This window comes from Oryzias latipes, chromosome 21, assembly GCF_002234675.1.
Source record: "Oryzias latipes chromosome 21, ASM223467v1".
Classification (NCBI taxonomy): Eukaryota; Metazoa; Chordata; class Actinopteri; order Beloniformes; family Adrianichthyidae; genus Oryzias; species Oryzias latipes.
This window is the reverse complement of record NC_019879.2, coordinates 5131726-5153868: the sequence shown is the minus strand read 5'-3', so window position 1 is coordinate 5153868 and position 22143 is coordinate 5131726. Positions and strand designations below refer to the sequence as shown.

Sequence of the window (22143 nt, the reverse complement as noted above, 5' to 3'; positions counted from 1 at the left end):
GTTTGTGCGCATACACATAACCCCGTTTGTTGATTGCAGTCCTAGCCCATTAACTCCCATGATCCTCCGTGTCACAAACACCCCAAACGCAAGAGGGAAATACGGCGAGCAACAAGACACACACGGCCCCGTTTTCACACTTGAGAGAGCACGCCCTTCGGATTACATGCTAAATATGTCCGGGTTACAAACTGATTACCATGCCGTGTTATATCTTTATTTGCATACATAATAAACAATGAGCGACCATTCAAACATGTTGCGCTTGATGCCATTCAACCTCTTTCCCCAATCTAGCTCAAAAGAAGTGTTATCCCGCAATGACAAACATTTACAATAAAAATAAAATAAAATTCTTTCAATTGGTATTAAAGGCCACAAAGATGCAGAGGTTTCTTTTTTGTTTGTTTGAATTATTTATTCAGTCACAGTTTAAATGATTGTTTTTTTCATGCCTTGATTTCCATCAATGATCGTTGTACACATGGTAACACCTTTACAGCGTGACCTGCTGTGAACGTTGATGACACAACAGAATAATGGGTGGCCTTCTGTCATGTGATGTCCTCTCAAAATCTTGTTTTTAAGAGAGCGATTCATCCACTTTCTGTCTGCAACTTGTTACAGCATTTTCACTGCATTTTGTTTTTATTGTTTGAGTCTTGCTGAGGTTTTCCTTTTGTTTAAGGTGGACAGATTGTTAAAGTAAAATATGTCCAACACAAGAGGCCCTCAGCTCTCATCTGCCTGCCTAGCTGTTGGACAGGACAAGTTAAAAAAATAAAAAATAAAAAAAATAAGGTGGACAGATTAGATTTTTATAAACCATCTAAAGTTGAGGGTTGCTCCTCCAACTTAGCTTTTAGTGCCTTTGTTTTTTCCTTTCACTGCCTTTGCTTCAATGTTTTTGGGAGTCATCATTACACTCTATCCCCCCCTCACCTGACTGAGAAATACTCCACTGTACCTTTGTCACTGAGGATGTACTTAAAAAGTAATACATGTAACTCGTGTAATGCATTACAATTTCAGAGAACAGTGTAATGTAAGGGATTACTGTGGACAGCAATAATGAATCATCTGGAATATATTTTAGTTTGGAAGTAGTGCCTAAGTCACACGCACGGGGTTGACCTGCACGGGTGCGGTGGCTGTTTGGATTGTCCATGCCGATGGAGGGTCATAGAGGGGATTGGCCTCCTCTTAAGAGGAACGAAGGTGCGTCTTGACATTCCTTTGAGGCTCGTGCGGCCACCGTAAGGGACGCCATGAAAATGGAATGTACCATTGCTGTGGATGTGGGAAGTGTACAGTGAAGTATTTGTAAGAAAAATGTAAGTTACATGCACTTATGACATACAGGTGATGCTGTTGTACCGTGTTGTTGTCCTAACGCCACACTCACCTACTTCCCCCTTACTTCCCCTTAAATGGGCAATTCCATGCAAAAGTAGGGGTGGGATTATATAAACTCGCTTTTACCTACTCCTTTTCAAGCAATATAACTGATGATTGTTATTTTTTTTTGTGTATTATTCTCATTTGATTGCTTAAAATAAACCATTTCAAACAAAAAAAATCAAATCAAATAAAAAAAAGAGCTTTTAAGCTGTCTATAATGTTCATTCCCCATGGAAAGACATCCTAAAGCGGCATTTTGATCCGTTCACACATTTCTGAGTATTTTCTAAAAACCTGCAATCTAAAAAAACTCATATTTCATTTAAAAAATTGTTCTTTTCTGTGCCAAAATTAATATATTATCATATACATGGATATCGTTTACCATAAAGGGCTTAAGAACAGCATAATATAGACCCTTTAAATGTGTTTTCCTGTCGCCCACGCATTCCTGTTGGAAAAAAAATGTGCATTTTTACTCTGTGGGCTCACTGAACAATATTCAACCTCGATATTTAGTGCGAACCACCATGCATACCCCCACATCCAGAAGTTCTCTGATGACACAGCCATTGTTGGACGTGTGTCATAGGGGGATGATCTGGAATACAGGAGGGTGATCAAGGACTTTGTGGACTGGTTTGAACTCAATCACCTCCACATCAATGCCACTAAAACCATGGAGATGGTGGTGGACTTCCGAAAAAAGGCTTTTCAGTCTCCACCGGTGGTCATCCAGTGACTGGACATCGAGAGGGTGGATGTGTACAAGTACCTGGGTGTTCACATCAATAACAAACATGACTGGTCAGACAACACAAGGGTCCTGCACAAAACGGTTGAAGTTGCCTCCACCTCCTTAGGAGACTGAGGTCCTTTGGTGTGTTTGCAGGCCACTACTCAGGACCTTTTATGAAACTATAGTTGCATCAGCAACTTTCTATGTTGTGGTCTGCTGGAGTGGTGGGACAACAAACACAGACAAGAAGAAACTGGACAAGCTGGTCAAGAAGGTTACGTCTGTCCTGGGCTGTCCCCTGGACTCAGTGGACTCCGTAGGTGAGAGGAGGATGCTGACCAAGCTATCCAGCACCCCTCTCACCCTCTGTATGAGACGGTGAGGACCATGAGTGGCTCGTTCAGCCGCAGACTGCAAAAAGGAACGCTAAAGGAGGTCCTTTGTCCCAACAGCAGTTAGACTGTACAATAACACGTTATAGGACTACTGAAACTGCTGCTGTATTTACAGTAATTACTTATTTATATATGACGTGTACTTTTACCACCATTTTCCACCACTACCTTTGTCTTTCACTTGCCAGTTGTTTCCCAACTGTTATATTTCTTGTTCGGCTGCTGTAACAACTAAATTCCCCCCGGGGATAAATAAAGTCCTATCTTGTCTTGTCTTGTCTTGTTTTTCCTTTTCCTTTCTTTGTCACCTTCACATGCCCACTCATTTGATATGGTAACTGCTTCCAAAGGATTTTCCTGCAATTGAGCTAACGTTTTAATAACAAGTGGATTACACCGACTTTTTTCAGGGTCTTAAATCAATAACTTTTTGCATTGGAGCTTCATGGCATTATAATGGTAAACACACTCTGCAGATCTATACCCGGTCCTTAATGTGTAACAAAGCATCCATCCCGAGGAACCCCATGGTTTATTTTGATTATATGTTAGAACAGTTGTTGACGCATCAACTCCTGATCCTGTTCCAATGCTACAAGTCTGACTTTGCTTCAAATCCTAACAAAAAAAACATGTACATTTAATTTTTTTTTAAAGTTGTCTAACTTTAAAGCAAAGTGTTTCTTGGTCAACAGTTCAGCTCTCATCTCCACTGTGTCCTTCTCTCCTGACACGATTACTGTTGGATGTAGAGTCACTGTCAGTAGAAGGAGTTAAGGAGGATTTGCTAAATGTATTTTCTCACATTAGAGGTCATGGGACCATACAACATGACAATGGATCATAATAAGCCGCTTGCACAAACAGCATATGGGGTAATTTTTTATGGGACAATATTCCCATCCCTGCAGGGATGACATGTTTTATGGCACTGGAGGGGCATCTTTGATGACATTTCAACGCTGATTCCCTAATAAACAAAGAAAGAAAGCATGTGATGATTAGTGTTAGCATGTTCTTGCTGGGACAAAACCACCTTTTTTTCTTGGTCCCAATTGGCTAAATAACCGTGCTTGTTAATAATGTCATCTAACTTTGGCTTCCATCTTTGCCGTCTTTAGCCTCACGTGGACTCGCTCGAGTTGGAATTCACTTCTTGTACATGTGTGTACAATACCGCAGACACACAAACACACACGGGCAGACGGACACACTTCCAAACCCACCAACAAATTTGTTACTCGTGACATCACATTGTGTGTCAAAGCCGGACTGGCAGCGGTCTGCGGCTTCGTTAACTTCCCTCTTTAATGAGTGCTTTAATTGAGCTGTCTAGCAGGCCACCTGTCGGCTAGCAGCCTCATTACCATACTAATGGACGGGGATTGTTGCTGCTCTGACAGCTCGGGCTGGACACTCTTAACAGGAACTGAGGACGGGGAGGGCAGAGCAGGGCGGAAGGAGGGGAGTGAAGACCTCGCTGGAGGAGGCGGATTTGCAAAAGAGCAAATTAGATGTACTGAAATGGGCTCAGCCCATTTGAAAGAAAAGGACGGGAGGGGGGGGGGGGGATACGTACTTTTTCTGATTTGGGGAAGTAAAAGTAAGAAGAAAGAAAAAAAAACTTTTAACAAGTTTAGCTCTGTGTTTCAGAACTCTGTTGTTATAATGCTTTAGGAACACTTCAGCGTGTCACAGTCTTGATCTTTCAATGTATTCCTGCATTATCTAGTCACCACACCGAGATCTAGTCAAAAACAGGCCCTAAGTTAAAACAAATGTATAATTTGAAGAAAAAAAATCTTTAAATGAGAAAAAGAAACTGCCAATTAGAAAAATCCTAGAGAATTTTTATTTTAAGAAAAAACATTTTAGTCACATGATTTCTGTTATTTAGTTTATTTTTTTTTTTACTTTCTTAAATAAATTGTTTTTATTTTTATTTTTAAAAAAGGGTGTTTTTACTTTCTCAAGATTCAGTTTTTGCCGTGTAAACCAGAAGAAGCTAGCAGTTGAACAAAACGTTTGGATTTGTCTGATCGTTTCTTTGATTTTGGGAACTACATTATTAATTTTTACAGAGTTAAAAAGAGTTTGATCAATTGTGTTGATAGCTTTTAATTGCAAAAAATTGGGTTTCATCACTTTCCTTTCCCTTTTGAGTTCTACTGCAGATTGTAGACTGTCTAAAAAAACAACAACACATGAATACTGTGTTGAACAAACTTCAAGCTCAGCTTTTGCATGCAGAAAACTAAATGAATGAAAACTGAACTGATTCAGATTGATTAAACACATTTAAATAAGTCCTTAGCTTTCAGTTATTATTACATTCATTTTTACACTATTGGATTAATATATGTATTTAATATATTTGATCATCATGTTGATATTGAGCCATTTGAGCAACTTTATATTTGACAAAATAAAGTCCACCTTAAACCATAAAAAACACCTTTTTTAGTTTGTTTAGTTAGGAATCCTTGTTATCATGCGTTGTGCTGCAGGGAAGCCCAGAGGACAACTTCCATGTCTGTGAGGGTTCTGTGTTGCTCGCTGCGCTGATGAACACTAATGTGACAGGAGAAAGCTGGCATGAGGTGATCTCTGCACAATGGAGGAAAAGGCACCATACTGGGCCCACTGCTTTGCTCTTTTGCAGGCCTGTGTAGCTGAGACATCTAGTTGGGTAAAAGTCAGCTTGAATAGGAGACGTTCAAGTCCTTAATGAAGTTCAATTGGAGTCAAAATTAGTCTTTAAAGTCTAATCTGATCAGCGTCAGGAGGTTTTAAGCCGTTTTTCTGTAAATCAAATATCGTAACTGGGAAGCAAAGCTTTTGCCGTTGCTGACGTTGAGCCTCACTGGTGTCCAACATTTGATTTGCCCCAAAGTCTAATTATCTTGCGTAATTTGTTTTGATTTAGAGATTCCAGGGACTCTGTTCCAAACAGCATGACAGCATAAAAAACACAGAAGGGACAGAAAGGCAGCAGAAAAACCAAATAAAAAGGAGGCCAAGGAGGGTGATTACAAGTGAAAGGTGGCCATGGCGATGATGGACAGACGGAGGTGAGGGGAGGGAGGCGGGGGGGAGTCCGGTCGTAGTTGAGCAGCAATATGCATTCAAGGATCCAGTGAATACGCCCCAACTCTGCACAATCTCATGCTAATGACGGCCACTATTTAATGTGTCAAATTCACAATTCCCTTCCTTCTCTCTTCTTTCTCTCCCCTCTGTGGGGCTAATTGCCCCGTCTCCTCCTTTTTAACTGAGCGGCTGTTGGTCTGAATTAAAGCCCATATTGTGCCGTGTGTGTCCAACCTGCAAGTCCAGAGAAGCACCGTATGCAAACACACACCCAGTCACGGACCACCTTGCACAGCTCTCAAGCCGTTTTTTTGGACAGAATCTTAAAGTAGAATGCATGTTAGGCTTTGTTTTTAAATTAAAAAACAAGCAACCAACCCATGGTGTCTTGAGGACTAAAAAATGTGATTTAAATGTCCAACTATACATCGGAAATAAACTGGGCTACATGGACACACATTTAAGCTGTCAATCAATAATACTTCACATACTTATGACACATTTTTCCTTTAAAAAACAGAAAAAGTAGCAAAAATTCAGCCAGTCTCTCATGTTTTTCAGCTTTTAAATGCAACATTTATGCTTTTAAAGCTTCTGGAATCATTAGTTTGGAATCCTTTGCACATCACTTGCATCATTGTTTGGCAAGACGATAATGCTTGTTTTCTGTATCAGTTACTTATAATTCTGAGTTGCTTGGGTCTGCTGGAGTCTGTTCTTGCATCATTCCAAACTATTTTACTGACTGATTTTAGACCATCAAGATGTTTTAGCAGGTTTTAAGTTTTGCTCTACACCTATCTAGCTTTAATCAAAATCAACACAATTTTGTCTCATTCAAGAGCTAGGATAATGAGGAAATTTTTATTCAAATGAGTCAAAACCATTTTTCTCTATATTCTTGACCATAGAAAAACGTGATTTAAGACACAAAAAACCTCTTTGTAATATTTTGTTTAATTTTAAGGATGTTATTTTAAGGGCCTATATCATGATAAATCAACTCCTAGAGCTTTTACCGATTTAATAATATTCGTTCCTCCCAAAAAACAACTTCAAAGTAGTGTTATAATCCATTCACACATCTTTAAGCATTCCTCTGAAACCCTGCGCTATGAGTAACAGCCCCTCCCGACCCACGAAAATGAGCGGGTTCTCACATTGTGATGTCACAAATTGAAGAACAGGAAGAGCCTTTTTTTTGTTTTAGATTCATTAAGATGGTCCAACCAGTACCAAGCTCATTTTCTCATTGTATTCACATTTTATTCTAAAATGAGTCATTTCTACTTATTACACTATTTTCTTTTTATCACCGTGATCAAAATAAACCACAAGTAGGTATATAAAACTCAAAAAATATAAACCATTTGCCTAGCACTTGCAGAAGAATACTTATTATTGAGGTGTAAAGGCCTGTTCACACCGGGACGAATTTCGCCGGCGATTTTCGCCGACGTTTAACGCCTCATGACTAAACAAAGGGCACCAATGTGAGTGTGCACACCGACGCGAAAAAACGCCACGCGTTAAAGCGTCAAAAAAAAAAAACGCCTCGGGTTCGTTTTTTTTTTTTGACGCGTCGCGTCGAAAACTACTCGACCAATGAGAATGGCGCTTTTGCTCACGTGTCTGGAGCTTCTGAAGTTACAGTAAAACACAACTTGGGGGCGCTCAAACACAAAACTGCCTTGCTGAGCACACATAGCAGCAAAGAAGATAGACGCCAAGTAGCGTCTACACAGCCGCGAAGCAATAATGACGGACATTCTAAAATATCCCCGAACCAAGAACCAGTTGGAGCTACTGATGCTTGAAATATTCATGTTTTCTTTGTTTGATTCTGACAAGCGTGTAAATACTTGCTCTCTTCTTCTGAGTGAAAAGCGACTTTAAGAAGCGTAAAGTTGCGCAGCGCCACCTTGTGTACAGGAGTATTTCTGTTTTACATTAAGCGCCATCTAATGTCAGGGAATGAAATTGCATGTTCACTCCACTCATCGTCAGCGAAAATCGCCTGGGTGTGAACACAAAAAACGTGGCGAAAAACGCTGGCGAATAACGCCTGGCGAATATTCGTCCCGGTGTGTACGGGCCTTTAGTTAGGTGACAGTTAGCTTTTTTTCACTTTTTAAAGGTTTGTGTGGATTTCCTTTTTTCTAGATTTTGGCATCTTATTATAAGATTTCTTGTCAAGTACAAATCACAGATAGTTTTACTACTTTGTATTGATTTTCTTCTTAAATTAGTGTTTTTGCCATATTTCCAGGCAACCCTGTTTGCAGTATGATTACCTGTCTATATTAGAGTGCCAACCAAACATTCTTGCTCCAAAATAAATGGCAAAAATATGAATCAAAATCATGAAAGTTTTCACTCAAACTCATCTTTACGACATGATATCAGTTTGCTGAATGAAATAGCATTATCATTACTCAGCTCCCAACAACTGCCTTTTCTCACTCAGGGATTTAGAGTTCTATAAATGAACAACTGGGAAGTTTTTTCCAGAAAAGTCACATTTTTTATTTGTTGTTCCTTAATTAAGCGAGTAAATCCTTTGGTGGACTCTTCTGCCCGGAGTTAGTGTTGGATTCCTGTCTTAAATATAACTTGAGATGTGAGGGCATCATGCATAGCAGTTGTTCAGTTTACTAAAAAACCTGGGTAAATGTATCAACCCCTAACATATCAATGTCTGTCAACAGCATCCTTGCATGCAGGATTAGTGTGAAGGTGTTTTTCATCCACACACACGGCTCAGTCTAACAGAGAGGTTTCATAACAGATACAAGTTTGAAAGATCCTTTCAATGTTTTCCAAGTATTTTTAAAGAGACACAACTGTGTAAGTTTTGTTGACAAAGAAATGAAGAAAATAGGATTCAATGAGTCTTTTTCCATGACCAAAACTAAATTAAAACCTAATATAAAGTCTAATTTAATGTCAATGATGCAATATAACTCAAACTTTAGTCGACGAATGAAAACAAGAGGAAAATGTTGGGGCAAGATTTAAATAGAGTGAAAATCCAATAAGAACTACAGTTGAGGAACACAACCAATCAAAAAAGTAAATGAAAATGTTAGGATGACACAAATGGTGAATAGATTCAATAAGAACCCCCCTTTTGTGGGTCCTTTGAGAGCAAATCTTGACTGTACGTACCATGGACTAGAAGTCGCTCCAGAGTATGTATGCCAAAATGCCAAAAAAAAAATGTTTAAAAAAGCACAATGAACAAAATAAAATAAAATCATATATAAGTTGCACTTTTGGGAGAAATTTATTTGACAAATACATGACCAAGAGTCAACATTTTATCTTAAAAGGCAAAAAATAATAATGGAAGAAATAACAATAACAGACTGAACAAACACACAACTTCACAAACAACTGTGCATATTAATACCGTAATACATTGATGTTTATTTAGCTTAATGAGACAGGAGGAATCCCGTATATTAGCACAATATGTGAACAGTTATTCAGATAACTACAGCATAAATATTGAATGGCGTATACTTATGTAGCGCTTTCCTACCTTCCTCAAAGCCCAAAGCGCTTTACAGTCAAACATGCAATCTTCCAATCAGAGGTCAACCGCCCTACCACTGCACCACGGGCGCCCAAGACCATGCTAACAAGTCAACTAAACTCTTTATATCACTTCAAATTGCTAAATCTCTTGAAATCTCCATCCTCTGTGTCGCTTTTGAGCAGTGCCGCAAAGCCGATGCTTCTTTTTCTGCGTTGTTGTCAGTAGCAAATACTAATACAAACACCTACAGTGCCCCCTGCTGGTTGTTGGAGGGAAAATCGCAGAAAAAGGTTTTTATAAATCACATTTTAAAAAATCACATATACTGTAAGTCATACATGAGTATACTGGGCAAAAGTACACGACTTAAACTTGTTTCGAAAAGCCCAACAATCACTTTAGAATATAGGAAAAAAAAAAAGTTAAACTTGACCTATAATATTTAGTCGACGAAAACTAGACTAAAGAATTCTGATGACTAAAATAAGTCTAATTCACACCGGACGCAATTCCAGCATCAAATTCGCGTCTGCAGCCTCTCTGAAATATTCCTCCATTTACTGCAGGAACTGCGCCTAGTTGTGACGCCTGTTTTGAATGTGACAACCATCTCAGTTTGAAGAATTTCTGTCTCGCATTATCCCAGAGGGGAAGGGGAAAAAAAACCTATGTGATCTTTTATTATTGTCTCAATGAAAGTAAGTCTGACACCATAAGCCCATGGATCCAATTAAGCCCACTAAGACAGCAGCTGCGGTGGCTCTCCTTCTGCCGGGCAGCCAACCACCCACGGGCCAGCAGTCATGACCCAGAGTCTGGACCCTGGGTGCTCAATCACTCACTATGCTGTATATCGGGCGGCTGGCTTTCGGAGCGAGCTCGGTCGCTCCAGCTCTGTGGGCCGTGTGCCAGGCTGTCCAGGGTGTATCCCGTCTTCGCCCAACAGAAACTGGGACAGTCTCCTCAAATCCTCGGCCCCAGCACGTTAAGAAAATGGACAAAAGTTCAGAACAAAAATACTTGCATCAAGTGACCATTTTAAAATTTTTTCAACTCGCTGATCGAGTCACTGAAGACGTCACATGCCGAAAGCTGAGTTCCTGATTGGTTGACGCAGCTTGCCGCATTCGCCGCTCGAATTGCGGCCAAAGTCCAAATGGCGCCGCAGGACCTCAAATCGCATCTGTGCATTGACTTGACATTGAAACTTGACGCCCCTGATGCGCAAATTGCTTCCAGTGTGCACGCAGCTTTGTTTAACCTTTATTTTATTTTACCTTTACTTTATTTTAACCTTTATTTTACCAGGAAGTCCCACTAAGATAAAATCTCCTTTTTTAAAGGGAGACCTTTTTCAAAAGCCTAAACTAAATCAGAACTTGCTGACAAAATTAACAATTTTATTATTTGTGTCTAACTTCTAAACTTGTTGGGGATGTCTCTGATTAAGCCAAAAGACACAAGTTTTATAGTCTTAGGTCCTGAAAACAGCAGATTCATTCAAATGTTTTGATTAAGCAAAAAGATTTTCCAAAATCTGTTATCCTTATGTTTATGCTTGACACTTGGAACTAAAATAACACTTATTGCAACAGAATCAGAAAAAACTTGATGCTTAATAAAAAAAAAGAACCATGGCTGTTGCAGCAAGTGTGTGGTCCTCGTGGTGATTGTCTGGCTGCCCTCTTTTGTGGCTGTTGGTGCGTGTGAAACCAGCATGTACCTCATGTTTCCTGCATGCCTCTCTCTTTCTGTGTCGTGCTCTTGACCTGACATTGCCACTGAGGCCTAATCCTCTGATCAGCATGCCAAGGGAGCGCATGGAGGCCTGACGAGGCTGGAGGGGACACGGCCCGAGGTGATGCCTGCCTCCAGCCACTCGGTTCAGCCACTTGTAGCTAAGCAAAGTAACTTCAGCTCATTGTTGACCAGGAGCTGGACGTCTGAGAGGGAGGTTCAGCCCTCCACCTCCATCTGCTCCTTGTCCTTTCTCCCATAATCTCTCGATAAAAAATAAAAAAAAGTTAGGGGGGAAAAAACTGTCAAAAAAAATACTTTTGTCTAGTTTATGTCACTTTTTTCTGGTCTGACATGTCAGGTTTGAGAGGGGGCGGACAAAGACGAGGGTGAATGGAGTGACTGGGGAGAGCAGAAGATTGAGGGGAGTTACTTGGCACACAAACAATTAGCACTTATCCCAGCATAGATTTCCGTGGCCCCAAATCCCCACATTTGTCCAGACAAATTGACTGGACCCCAGGTCTTGTTTGTCCAGCTCCGCAGGTCTGCTGGAGAGGGCTTGAGGACAGTGGGGAATGCCCTCTCCAGCAAATGCAGCTCATGGGAACAGATCTGGTGACGGGATCTGGTCACAAACAGTCTCCATATACAGTTCAAAACAGGTCAACATTTGATTTGATTTGATTTGAAAAGGTTTATTTCAAGCAATCAAATAAGAATAATACAGAAAAACAATACATTTATCAGTTATCCATTCATACAATGACGAATCAAACTTAGGATATTTAGACAAATTAATAAATATTGCTTGAAAGGGCGTGGAAGGAAGCGAACTTATATAATCCCACCCCTGTTCTACCGTAACCATTTTATCACATGATTCATCATGTAATAAAATCAGTCTCAGACAGAAAACCCCTAAAAATTTGATTTCTGTAACACTTTCAATTAAGACATTATTTATTTCAATTGAGAGCTCTTTATTGGCGTTGTAGTTACCAAAACCTGAAAAATCAATAAAGTACATGACAAAGATGAATTGCTTAAATTGTTTTGCAAATAAAAAATAACTTTTAGAAATCAACATGGCAAATGCAGATCAGTTATCCAAAATATATGCAGATTATGTTACTTATAAAAGTCATTGATAAGATCAAAAAATAATACTATGTCAGAAAAATAGAAATAAAACTGTTTCAAAAAATTTCACAGCAAAATTTTATCAAGTATCAAAAATTAAAATATCTTCAAAATAATGTTACATTAGGAAAAAATAATTAATCAATTTATCAATTTTTGGAGCAAGTGAAGTAATATCATTAGAAATCAATCAATTTAACCATTTTCAATAGTTTATTAATCATTTATTACGTTATTGTAATAAGCCGTTTTTCTGGCTTTAAACAGAGTTTATAGTTCTCTTCACTGTTATGTCTGCAGACATTAGATTAAGGTCCATATCCTTCTTCTTGATATCAGCTGCGCTGAAAGATGAGGTCAAGTATCTGCAGGTCAGAACTTTGCTGAGAATCAGGGTCACTTCTGACTTTTGGAGAAAATGATGAATCCAGGCGTCATATTTCTTGAAATTATTTGGCTCTTTGATTTATTACTGCATGTTGGTTCAGACGTCCGTGATCAAACACTTCCCAAAGTCCTTCATGGTGTTCACAACCAGAACTTTCAACTGAAATTCTAACATCAAAATGTAAATGAAATCATAAGGAATCAGATTGATTTTTTAGAGACTGACTCTTAAAATCCTGTTTTCTGTGTTCTTTTTCTCAGGATGGAGGACACGTATAAAGGATGTTAAGATCAAAATTGCATTTCTGAGTATTTCTTCATATTGCTTGTGGATCAGGAGCAGATGGAAAAATGCCGTTGGAAAAACGTTTGTGATGTAGAAGCTACAATTGGCAGGTCACAAGCTATCCGCTCCTTTCCATTCTGATGCATCCACTTTTTCTACACTGCAAAAACAGCCCCCTTAGAAATAAGCAATACATTCTTACCCCATCTTTAAATAAGCCCAAATAATTTCACATTGGGGTAAGAAAAATAGCCCATCAAGAATCATTATTTTAGGACAATATCTTAGTGACTAAGACATGTTTTCTCAAACCAAGGAGATTTTGCTTTTGAAAAACTTTCTTGATGAGATTATTTTTCAGAAATTAACACATTTTTTCTTGGGACAAGGATGATTTTACTTTCTTAAGATTCTGTATTTGCAGCATACCTGTCCTTCAACCTTCCTGTCCTAAATGCAAATCTTACCCATCACTTCCTTGTCCTCTGTGTTTCCCTCATCCGCATCACATACTGTAAGTCCAATTAACCTGCACACTCCAATTACCACTCTCTTCCCTCCAAAGAAACCCTTGATCTCCTCAGCCATCTCCCTCCAGAATTTCTCCTTTTCCTCCGGTGCATAACCACTGACAACATCACACCAACTTCCAGCTCACCACCCTACATCTGACACTCCCTTTTACCTCCAGAACCTTTTTTAGTTTTTGAGGAACCTCGCTCTTGGGGTCACTCCTTTTGTTACGGGGAGAGGAAGAGGGAGTACCCAGGCGCAGAGAGGAGAGGAGGCAGGAGGTTGCAGGGGAACGGGGCTTTAATAATAACAAATGACTACAAACCAAAATCCACTGCTTAGCAGGCTAGAAACTCGAAACTTGAAAATACACAACGCTCGAAACCAGGGAACAGCACAATATGGACCAGCACAGGAGGAAGGGAAAGACAAGACTTAAATATATACAAGGGAACAAGACACAGGTGGAAACACTCAGGACTGATGGGGAAAGGTAAAACTTGAGACAACAACAAAACAGGAAATGCTACAAAATAAAACAGGAAGTAGCTCAAACGGGCCCGAACATAAAACAACTAGAACATAAAGGCAAAGAACCTAAAACCGTGACACCTTTAGACTCACTCCTACTTCATTCCTCTTTTCATGCACATCTTTCCTCGTTTCATAATGTCGGACAACTCTCTAGTTTTCTCTGTCAAAGCTCCTATATCTCTTTTGCTGTCTTGTGGGGTCCAGATGACCCCACTCCCAACGTTAATGTGCCTTGGAGGCACATCTGGACCCCACAAGACAGTGCATTGAACCTTTTTTCTTCAATGATTTGTGATCTTCACTGCTGTCCAAGACATGAAATCCTTTCCACCTTTATCCACCTTTGTCAAGGGATAACACGTCAATGTAAGGGTGGGGTCATCTGGACCCCACAATATAGCAAAAGGGTTATTTAAAATTCCTGGTCTACACTTCTGCCTTTCCTTTTCTCTTTTTGACAAACACAGATTTCTTCTCTCCATATTTCTTTTACCTTTTGGTTTTTCGTTGCACCACCAACACTCTGCATTTACCCTGACTTTGGACCGGCACACAAAACACTGGCTTGTACTCTCTCATGGTTGCATCGTTGCATCTGTGTCATGCTGATGGTCTAAAAACGGAATGAAATCTGTCAAATAGTTATCCAAGGCCACAACTGAAAGGGACCTGAGTCGGAATTTGAAAAGTCATCATAGGACAGACACAAATCTTGGAAAAATACTATAACAGCATCCATGTCAACGGTGACTCAGGAAAAACATCCGTTTTAGTCCTGCTTGACCAGAGAGCAGCCTTGGATACTGTAGATCAGGGGTGTCAGACTCAGAACCTAGAGGGCCGGCATCCTGCTAAATTTTTCAGAGACCCTGCTGATTACCTGGATCAGGTGTGGTTTGCTAAAGAAAAGCTACAATGGCCGGTTAGTTGGAAAACATGTAGGACTGGAGTTTGACACATCTGCTGTGCCATGAACTCTTTCATGACAGGCAGATTAAGTGGGTGGGATTAGCAGGTACAGTCCAGGCACATCGTAACCCTAGCGTTCACAAATCTTATAAAGTTGCCATACCTGGTGGCATACCTCAGGGTTTGTATCTTGGACCTCTGCTCTTTGACCTGTACATGCTCCCTCAGGAAGACACAAAAATATTGATCAATATCATAATTAATTAACAATAGTCATTTTTCTGTAGTTCTGCCACCAAACCTCTGTGGTCCTTTAGACTTAGAACAAGAAGCCATGAACTAAGACCTATACAGGATGAAGTTGTGTTTATACAGCAATGCCGAACACAAACATCCGTGTTGCATCTTTAAATATCTGTCGTACTTGTGGCCTAACAGGACTTTTTTGTTTTTTTCAACCATATTTGCTCTTACATAAGATCTGGAAAGAAAATGTATCACCAGGTTCTTTCTTCTTTCTCTTTCGGCTTTCCCACAGCGAATCATCCTTTTCCACCTCACTCTATCATGAACATCTTCTACCCTAACATTAGCCAACTTCATGTCCTCTGTTAAGACATCCATATATCTCCTCTTTGGCCGTCCTCTTTCCCTCCTGCCAGGCAGCTCCATCTCCAACATCCTTCTACCAATATATCCACTATCCCTCCTCTGAACATGTCCAAACCATCTCAGTCTGGCTTCTCTGACTTTGTCGCTAACACAGGCAACATGAGCCGTCCCTCTGATGTACTCGTTCCTTATCCTGTCTAACCTGGTCACTCCTAAGGAGAACCTCAACATCTTCATCTCCGCTACCTCCATATCAGCCTATCACCAGGTTAAAATTTGGAATAAAATCAAGAGACAAGAAAGAAATTAGCATAACACCATGTTGTTTGCACCACGCATGTCGTGTGTTGTTTTTTTTCTGCAGTTATTCCTCTCCTCTGCCACTTTGTGGATGCTCAAGATATAGAATTACATCCTCCTGACAGAATAGTACTGTTTGTTGTTTTTTCTCACCTATAACCACAGATTTGGGACTTTGTCTGAATAAAAGTTAAAATGAGTAGCTACGTAATAATAACTAGTAACAAAAATTTGCATTGAGGTTCATTTAGTTTGAAACTTGCTGTACAGCATTTATTCAATTCAAATAAAATGGATTATAATTAGTATCATAAGGTGAATATTTTCCTTTTTTCAATGAAAGCTGCAACATTTTCTGTCTTTAAATAGTACTAAAGTTTACATTTTATTTTATCTACCTCTGTAGCTGCCTTTTAGAGTTTAAATAAGTGGCTTTTGGCCTCTTGATCCTTTGTTTTTTAAACCATTGTTAACTTTTTCTCAAACTCCATTGTCGATCAGACACTGATGGGAGTACTCACACTCCCTCTGCTGGCGGGAGAGAAAATTACAACCTCAAACCGATGTGTTCCAGTCTTCCACAACTGAAATCATTTTTACAAAAACAAAAATATAAAAGAAAATAAAGTATTTTCACTTTGTTAAAACCTTAGTCGTTTATTATTGTTTTTTTTGTATCTAAAAATGTGAAGGAAAATAGTGACAATTATTGTTGACCTTGTTTTGGGTCTATGAATCAATGTGTTTAATTTGACTTAATCTGAAATACTTCTTTTGCCATAAAAATAAATTTCCCCTCGTAGGATAAATTTAATAGCGCATTGTTGTCACTGTTAGGATTTCTTATGAAAACAATGCCCGTGTCATGCAAACTTTTTAACATATATCCTTTTAACAAGGACAACCGAGAGGGGGAAACAAAAGGTATTCCCCAATACGTAAAACATGTGTCAGGAGTGGGATTCGAACCCACGCCTCCACTCGGAGACCAGAAGTCCCAACTAATGGGAAGAAGTGACATCTTGAGTCTGGCGCCTTGGACCGCTCGGCCACCCTGACTACCTCCACGGCCGTTAAAGGATGTAAAATACTATCAATTATCGCATCCAGAGACGGAAAGAAAGTAATTGTGAAATTACAAAACGTAGTGTGCAGTTTTTAAAAAAAAGAAATTCCAAAAGTTATTGTCAGAAGTGGGATTCGAACCCACGCCTCCATTCGGAGACCAGAAGTCCCACTGTGGTAGGAAGGTTGTACCTTGAGTCTGGCGCCTTAGACCACTCGGCCATCCTGACAACTTATGATGTATCAAGAGAGAACTCTGTATATAAACACATACATGCTACAGTCGTTAGTTCGATTTTTCATTTTGTGTAGAATTTTGGTTTCCTTTATGAAGCTTTTAATTTAAACAACAACGTTACTAATAAAATACTTATACTTATCCACTTCAGGTAACAAGGATGTCCTCCAGGGGCGCTGTAGTCTTGTTATGAAATCTACTTCCGGTGAGCGCCCACGTGACTCCACCCACATGCCCGAGTTGCTCTTATGAAACCAAAACACGGCTTTTAAACGCTCCTCTGGACACTGTTGCATTTTCACAATTATTTTCCTTCCTTCAAGCAAATAACCCAACATGTCCATTTACAGGAACGCCGTTTGGTTCATGAAAGGACTCCAGGAGTATACGAAGTAAGTGCAGATAACTATTTGAATCATCATGATGGTGGGCTTTTTAAAAATGTTTTTCTCGGTTTTCTGCTTTTGCGTAACATTAACAAGCCTTTCTTGTGTAACATTAACAGACTTCTTTAGACAACTCCCAAGATTGAATAAGTGTGGTTAAGCAACCTTTCAATGAATGATTGTTACTCACACAATCGCTTTTTGTGTTACTTTTATGCCTTTTTGAGCAAAATTGGAAAATAAAAATATTATTTTAATAAAAAGTATCCAGAAGAGCTGTGATTGGTGATCCCCCCCCCCCCCCCCCCAAAAAAAAAATCACACTCCAGTTAATTGTTTTAGTAATTATAGTTCACAAACAGCAGCTTTAAAATGTATTATTCTTAAAATTATATACTTATAACTTTAAGAAACACTACTTTGGTATCATGATATGTGTACTTGTACACATGTCTTTACGTCTAAAGCACATTTTATTATTAAATAACACCTTCTGTCGTGCTGTGAGAGTCACATATTTGGAGAAAAGTAAGAAAGTGTCCGATCCCCTCCTCTGTGAATCATTCATGAGAAGCCTGCATGATGGCATTCTTTGTCATTCTAACAGGAGTGGCTACGAAGCTGCAGCAAAGCATTTTGTCCCAAATGACCTGGATGTTAACCTGACTGGGAGGTCCTTCATGGTCACAGGAGCTAACAGTGGGATAGGAAAAGCTGCAGCGCAGGAAATTGCTGCCAGAGGTTAGTTTTGGACAGAACTACAGCTTTTGTGTGCTTGTTTGGTGTGTCTTCTAGCCAGAGGAGACATTTGGACCACGCAGTCATGTGCCGGTGTTTATAGATTTACCGCTGACTCCGTCACTGAGCAGTTTTTGTTTTTGGGTGTGCAGGGGGGACTGTGCACATGGTGTGTCGAAATAAAGGACGAGCAGAAGCTGCCAAAGAGGAAATTGTGGAGCGGAGTAAAAATGAGGTGAGGGGGGTTTAGTGCGTTTCTGCCTCTTCACAAACATAAATGCACATTTGAACTGGAACTGATGATGCCGTCCATCCAAGGCAGCTCTGTAATTGTCATGAAAGCTTTATCTTCTTTGTTTAGCATCAAATAAATGTCATTCTTCTGGGTTTTTTTTTTTTCTTGTGCCTGGAGAGCCAATTATTGATTCCTCAGGTCAGGACATAGTTTCTGCAAAGTGGCAGTAGTCCATTCCAAATTTGCCTCAAAGTTGTGGGCGGGACCGGTGGCGCAAAGCAATGCCGCCACCTCTTCCCCTCGCCATTGCTGAGAGCTTGGAGCATGGAGCTTGTGGCCTGCTTACGTCACAAATAAGCGCTTTTTCAAACGCATTTCTTCGGCTGGTCTTGATTTGCCACAAGTTGAATAGAGAAATGTTCAGAAGTTCAATTTCAAGCTTGATTATCTTTAATCATCAGAAAAATGCCGCAAAAACATGTTAAAACCCCCGGATTTACATTAGAGTGGGTGTTTATGAAATGCCCATAGATTACAATGAACTTTAACCTTTAAAAAATGAACTGTTTTAAGAATTATTTGTTAAATGTGTCTTTACCATTCTTATGATATTTTACATATCTTTCTGGATCACCGATTAATTAATCTTAAATAACTCTTCCTTGAAGGAGATAGAAGTATTTGTTGCCCCAAAAAGACAGAAAACAGTTACGTCAAAGCATTAGATGCAAAAAAGATGTTTTAACAAAGTATAAATCTGTAAATATTGGAATTCAAAATGAATGCATCTTATTTTTCTGTTTCCAGAATGTTCATGTTCACATTGTTGACATGTCCAGTGCCAAACAAGTGTGGGAGTTTGCACAGAACTTCTCACAGAACAACAAAATCCATGTGCTGGTTAGTGTGCAAATCTCCATTTGGTCATATCTGGTACTTCCAAACGCTGTGCATATCTCTTCAACCATGCTTCCTGTGTGTGTGCTGTAGATCAATAACGCTGGATGCATGGTCAACCAGAGGGAGCTTACGGACGAGGGTTTAGAGAAAAACTTTGCCACAAACACCCTTGGTGAGAAGAAATCTCTGATGTCTGAGAAGCCGTTTGCTTAAAGAAATACTCAGAAATGCCATTTTAAGCTTAATTTTCTTCATTTCTGTCCTCCATAATGAGAAAATCGACAGAAGAACTTGTTTAAACCCAATTTTTAAATCTTAATTAGACATGTTTTGATCTGAAACTTTTGCTTTTCTTTTCTCCTAGGCACATACATCCTCACCACTGCACTCATTCCTTCGCTGAAGCAAGTCGAAGACCCAAGAGTGGTGGGTGTTCCTGCAAAGTCAGAGTGTAGCAAACGTGAGATGTGCAAACCAAAAATCTGCTGGTTTTTTTTTTTTCTTTCCTTTGTCCAGATCACGGTGTCCTCAGGTGGCATGCTCACTCAGAAGCTGAACGTGGACGACCTCCAGTTTGAGAAGGGCGCTTTTGACGGCACCATGGCTTACGCTCAGAATAAAGTACGAGACGCTCAAACAATGCAGCCCAGCGCAGAGTTCCACACCTGAGAGTTTGTATTTGAAACCTGTGTTTGTGTGGCAGAGGCAGCAGGTGGTTCTGACGGACAAATGGGCCGCTCAGCACAAAGACATCCACTTCTCCTCCATGCACCCCGGTTGGGCTGACACACCAGGTAACGCCAGACAAATGGCCGTCACGTTTGGCTTATTTTGCCCAAATGTGGCGTAATCCACCGTACTGCACGTTGTTATTTTTATGTTGTTGCCCAAAAGTCTTTCCCCATAACATGAGTGTTACAGCATTCTACAGTATTGATGGAAACATTAGAAAATGCAATAATCTACACTGAAATCTATATATCTCCTTTTGTGTGTTTGTAGGATTCTTAGACATAAGAGAATTTTAAAAATTGTTTTATAGTTATAGCTTAACTTTATACATTTAAAATTGAGAATCTTTTACATTACTGAATGATTTTATTTCCAGTCATCATTCATCTTTTTTTTTTTTTTTTTTTTACCCTTAATGGAATATTGTTATTTAGAGTTGGAGTAATTCATTAATACTAATTATTTTAATTTTAGCCTCTAAAAACAGAAACTGAGTATTTATGCAGGTCTGCATTGGACAGTGAATTGAGCTTGTTGTCCTTGTAGCGGTCCAGTCCTCCATGCCTTCCTTTCATGCTAAGATGCAATCAAAGCTGAGGACGGAGGCCATGGGCGCCGACACGGTGGTGTGGCTCGCCGTTTCCGCTGCCGCCATCAAACAACCAAGTGGCCTCTTCTTCCAAGGTCAGAAGCTGCTTTCCGCCACCAGTAATGCATTTCATCAGGAACTAAAACTGTTAAAAAGAAAAAAAACATAGGCTCTGTAGTTATGAAGTTTCCCGAAGGGCAGTGATAAACTCTGATGTAGCATTAGAAAAATGAGCAAGTCGAGTTTGAAAGGGTTTATAGAAGACATCCCTCTTCATTTACAGTTTAACAGTCTTCTGGTACACTGTTGAGGTTTACATGAACACCACGCTTGATTAAAAAGCAGTCTGGAACTGAATCCTTCTTCAGAAAAGGCTGAGCACCTCTGAAGTTGGTGCGTTTTTTAAATGATGTGTCATTGAAGGCTTGGGAAGCTCAAAAGTAGAGCTGGGTTTAATTTACAAGATGCCACATGGATTCATAAAATCTATGGATTGCTTTTGCTTTAAAGATCCGCTCCCAAATCATCTTTTGATCAATTTGAAAAGTGTTCCCGGTGGTCTTTTCATAATGATTATGTTGTTTTTAGCCCTTGGGCATAGCTTCTGCACTGCGGCAGTAGTTCATTTGAAATTTGCCTCTGAGTTGTGGGTGGTGCTAACGCTGCGTTGTAAGCAAGCCCCCATTTCCCAACATCCATCTGTTTACACGCCCTCCCGCTAGCTTACAGCCCTGAGCAATATTGGAGCGATCCAGCTGGACAGTCTTGAGCCAGATGAGGAAAACAGACGAATCTATTTATCTGCAAATGAATGCATCAAAATGAAGTGGAGCAGGGAGTTTATGGCCCAGTGTATTTAAACATATTTGCTCTTTTTTTTTCTTCCTGCATTTATAAACTCACAAGGATTTGAATAAAGAAATGCGTAGGCATGCAATTTTTACATTCATTTTCTTAATAATTGTCCTCCATTATCAGAAAAATGCCACAGGAGCATGTTAAAAACACTATTTTCTTTAGAGTGGATCTTTAAACGCATCACTCAGGGCAGGAAACCATTATTTTTATTGTTATGACTAACAGTTTTTCTAGTTTTATATAAACCAACAAGCAAAATAGATTTTACAATTCAAATTTGCCAAATTAAAAAGGATTAAATCAAGTAAAATCAAAAATGGAGTCTAATCATAAATCTAGCAGTAGTACCCGACCTTACTGATCAGGCAGAACTATATTACCTAGATTTTGACTAGTACTGCCAAACAGGAGCTCAGCACGTCTACGTAGGAATGTGTTTTGGTTTCTGACAAACGTTCTGAAGGTGGAGGATGCTCACTGTTCAAAACCTCTTGTTCTTTCAGACCGCAAACCCGTGCCGACACATCTACCCCTCGCCTGGTCCCGCCCCTCAGCACAGGACGAGGACCAACTTCTGGCAGCACTGCAGGAACTGGCCCTTAAGTTTAAGCCTTAAAATCGTTCTTCCTGTAATGAAGCACTCCTCAATGATGTATACATGTTTACATTATCTGAAAATGTCGACTTTTTTCAACAACATAATGTGACTGAAACCTGAAGGAAACATTTAAACACTAATCAAGACTCTGGACCATTTTTTTCTGCAAATCACTAAAGACTAAAGGTGTATATGTATTTTTTTTTCTTGTAAAATG

The 22143-nt window shown here is 39.6% G+C and overlaps 1 protein-coding gene and 1 non-coding gene across 2 annotated transcripts; one reads left to right on the top strand and one right to left on the bottom strand.

Moving 5' to 3' along the window:
* Positions 1-16772: 16772 nt before the first annotated feature.
* On the bottom strand, positions 16773-16882 carry trnal-caa. Its single transcript has 2 exons — positions 16845-16882; positions 16773-16818 (listed from the first exon to the last, which is right to left on the bottom strand). It is a non-coding gene; the product is annotated as a tRNA-Leu (tRNA).
* Positions 16883-17095: 213 nt separating this feature from the next.
* On the top strand, positions 17096-22066 carry dhrs12 (dehydrogenase/reductase 12). The gene is made up of 10 exons (XM_004081433.4): positions 17096-17282; positions 17884-18017; positions 18167-18249; positions 19057-19149; positions 19240-19321; positions 19514-19575; positions 19666-19770; positions 19853-19943; positions 20428-20565; positions 21832-22066. The coding sequence occupies exons 1-10, from the start codon at positions 17227-17229 to the stop codon at positions 21942-21944; spliced, it is 957 nt and encodes a 318-aa protein (XP_004081481.1). The 5' UTR covers positions 17096-17226; the 3' UTR covers positions 21945-22066.
* The last annotated feature ends 77 nt before the right edge of the window (positions 22067-22143 follow it).

Bases quoted from the DNA above. Each gene is read 5' to 3' on its own strand.
- dhrs12 (XM_004081433.4), top strand. From the start codon at position 17,227: ATGTCCATTTACAGGAACGCCGTTTGGTTCATGAAAGGACTCCAGGAG. The intron at 18,018-18,166 runs GTTAGTTTTGGA...TTGGGTGTGCAG, and splicing joins GCAGGAAATTGCTGCCAGAG to GGGGGACTGTGCACATGGTG. The intron at 19,771-19,852 runs GTACGAGACGCT...TTTGTGTGGCAG, and splicing joins TGGCTTACGCTCAGAATAAA to AGGCAGCAGGTGGTTCTGAC.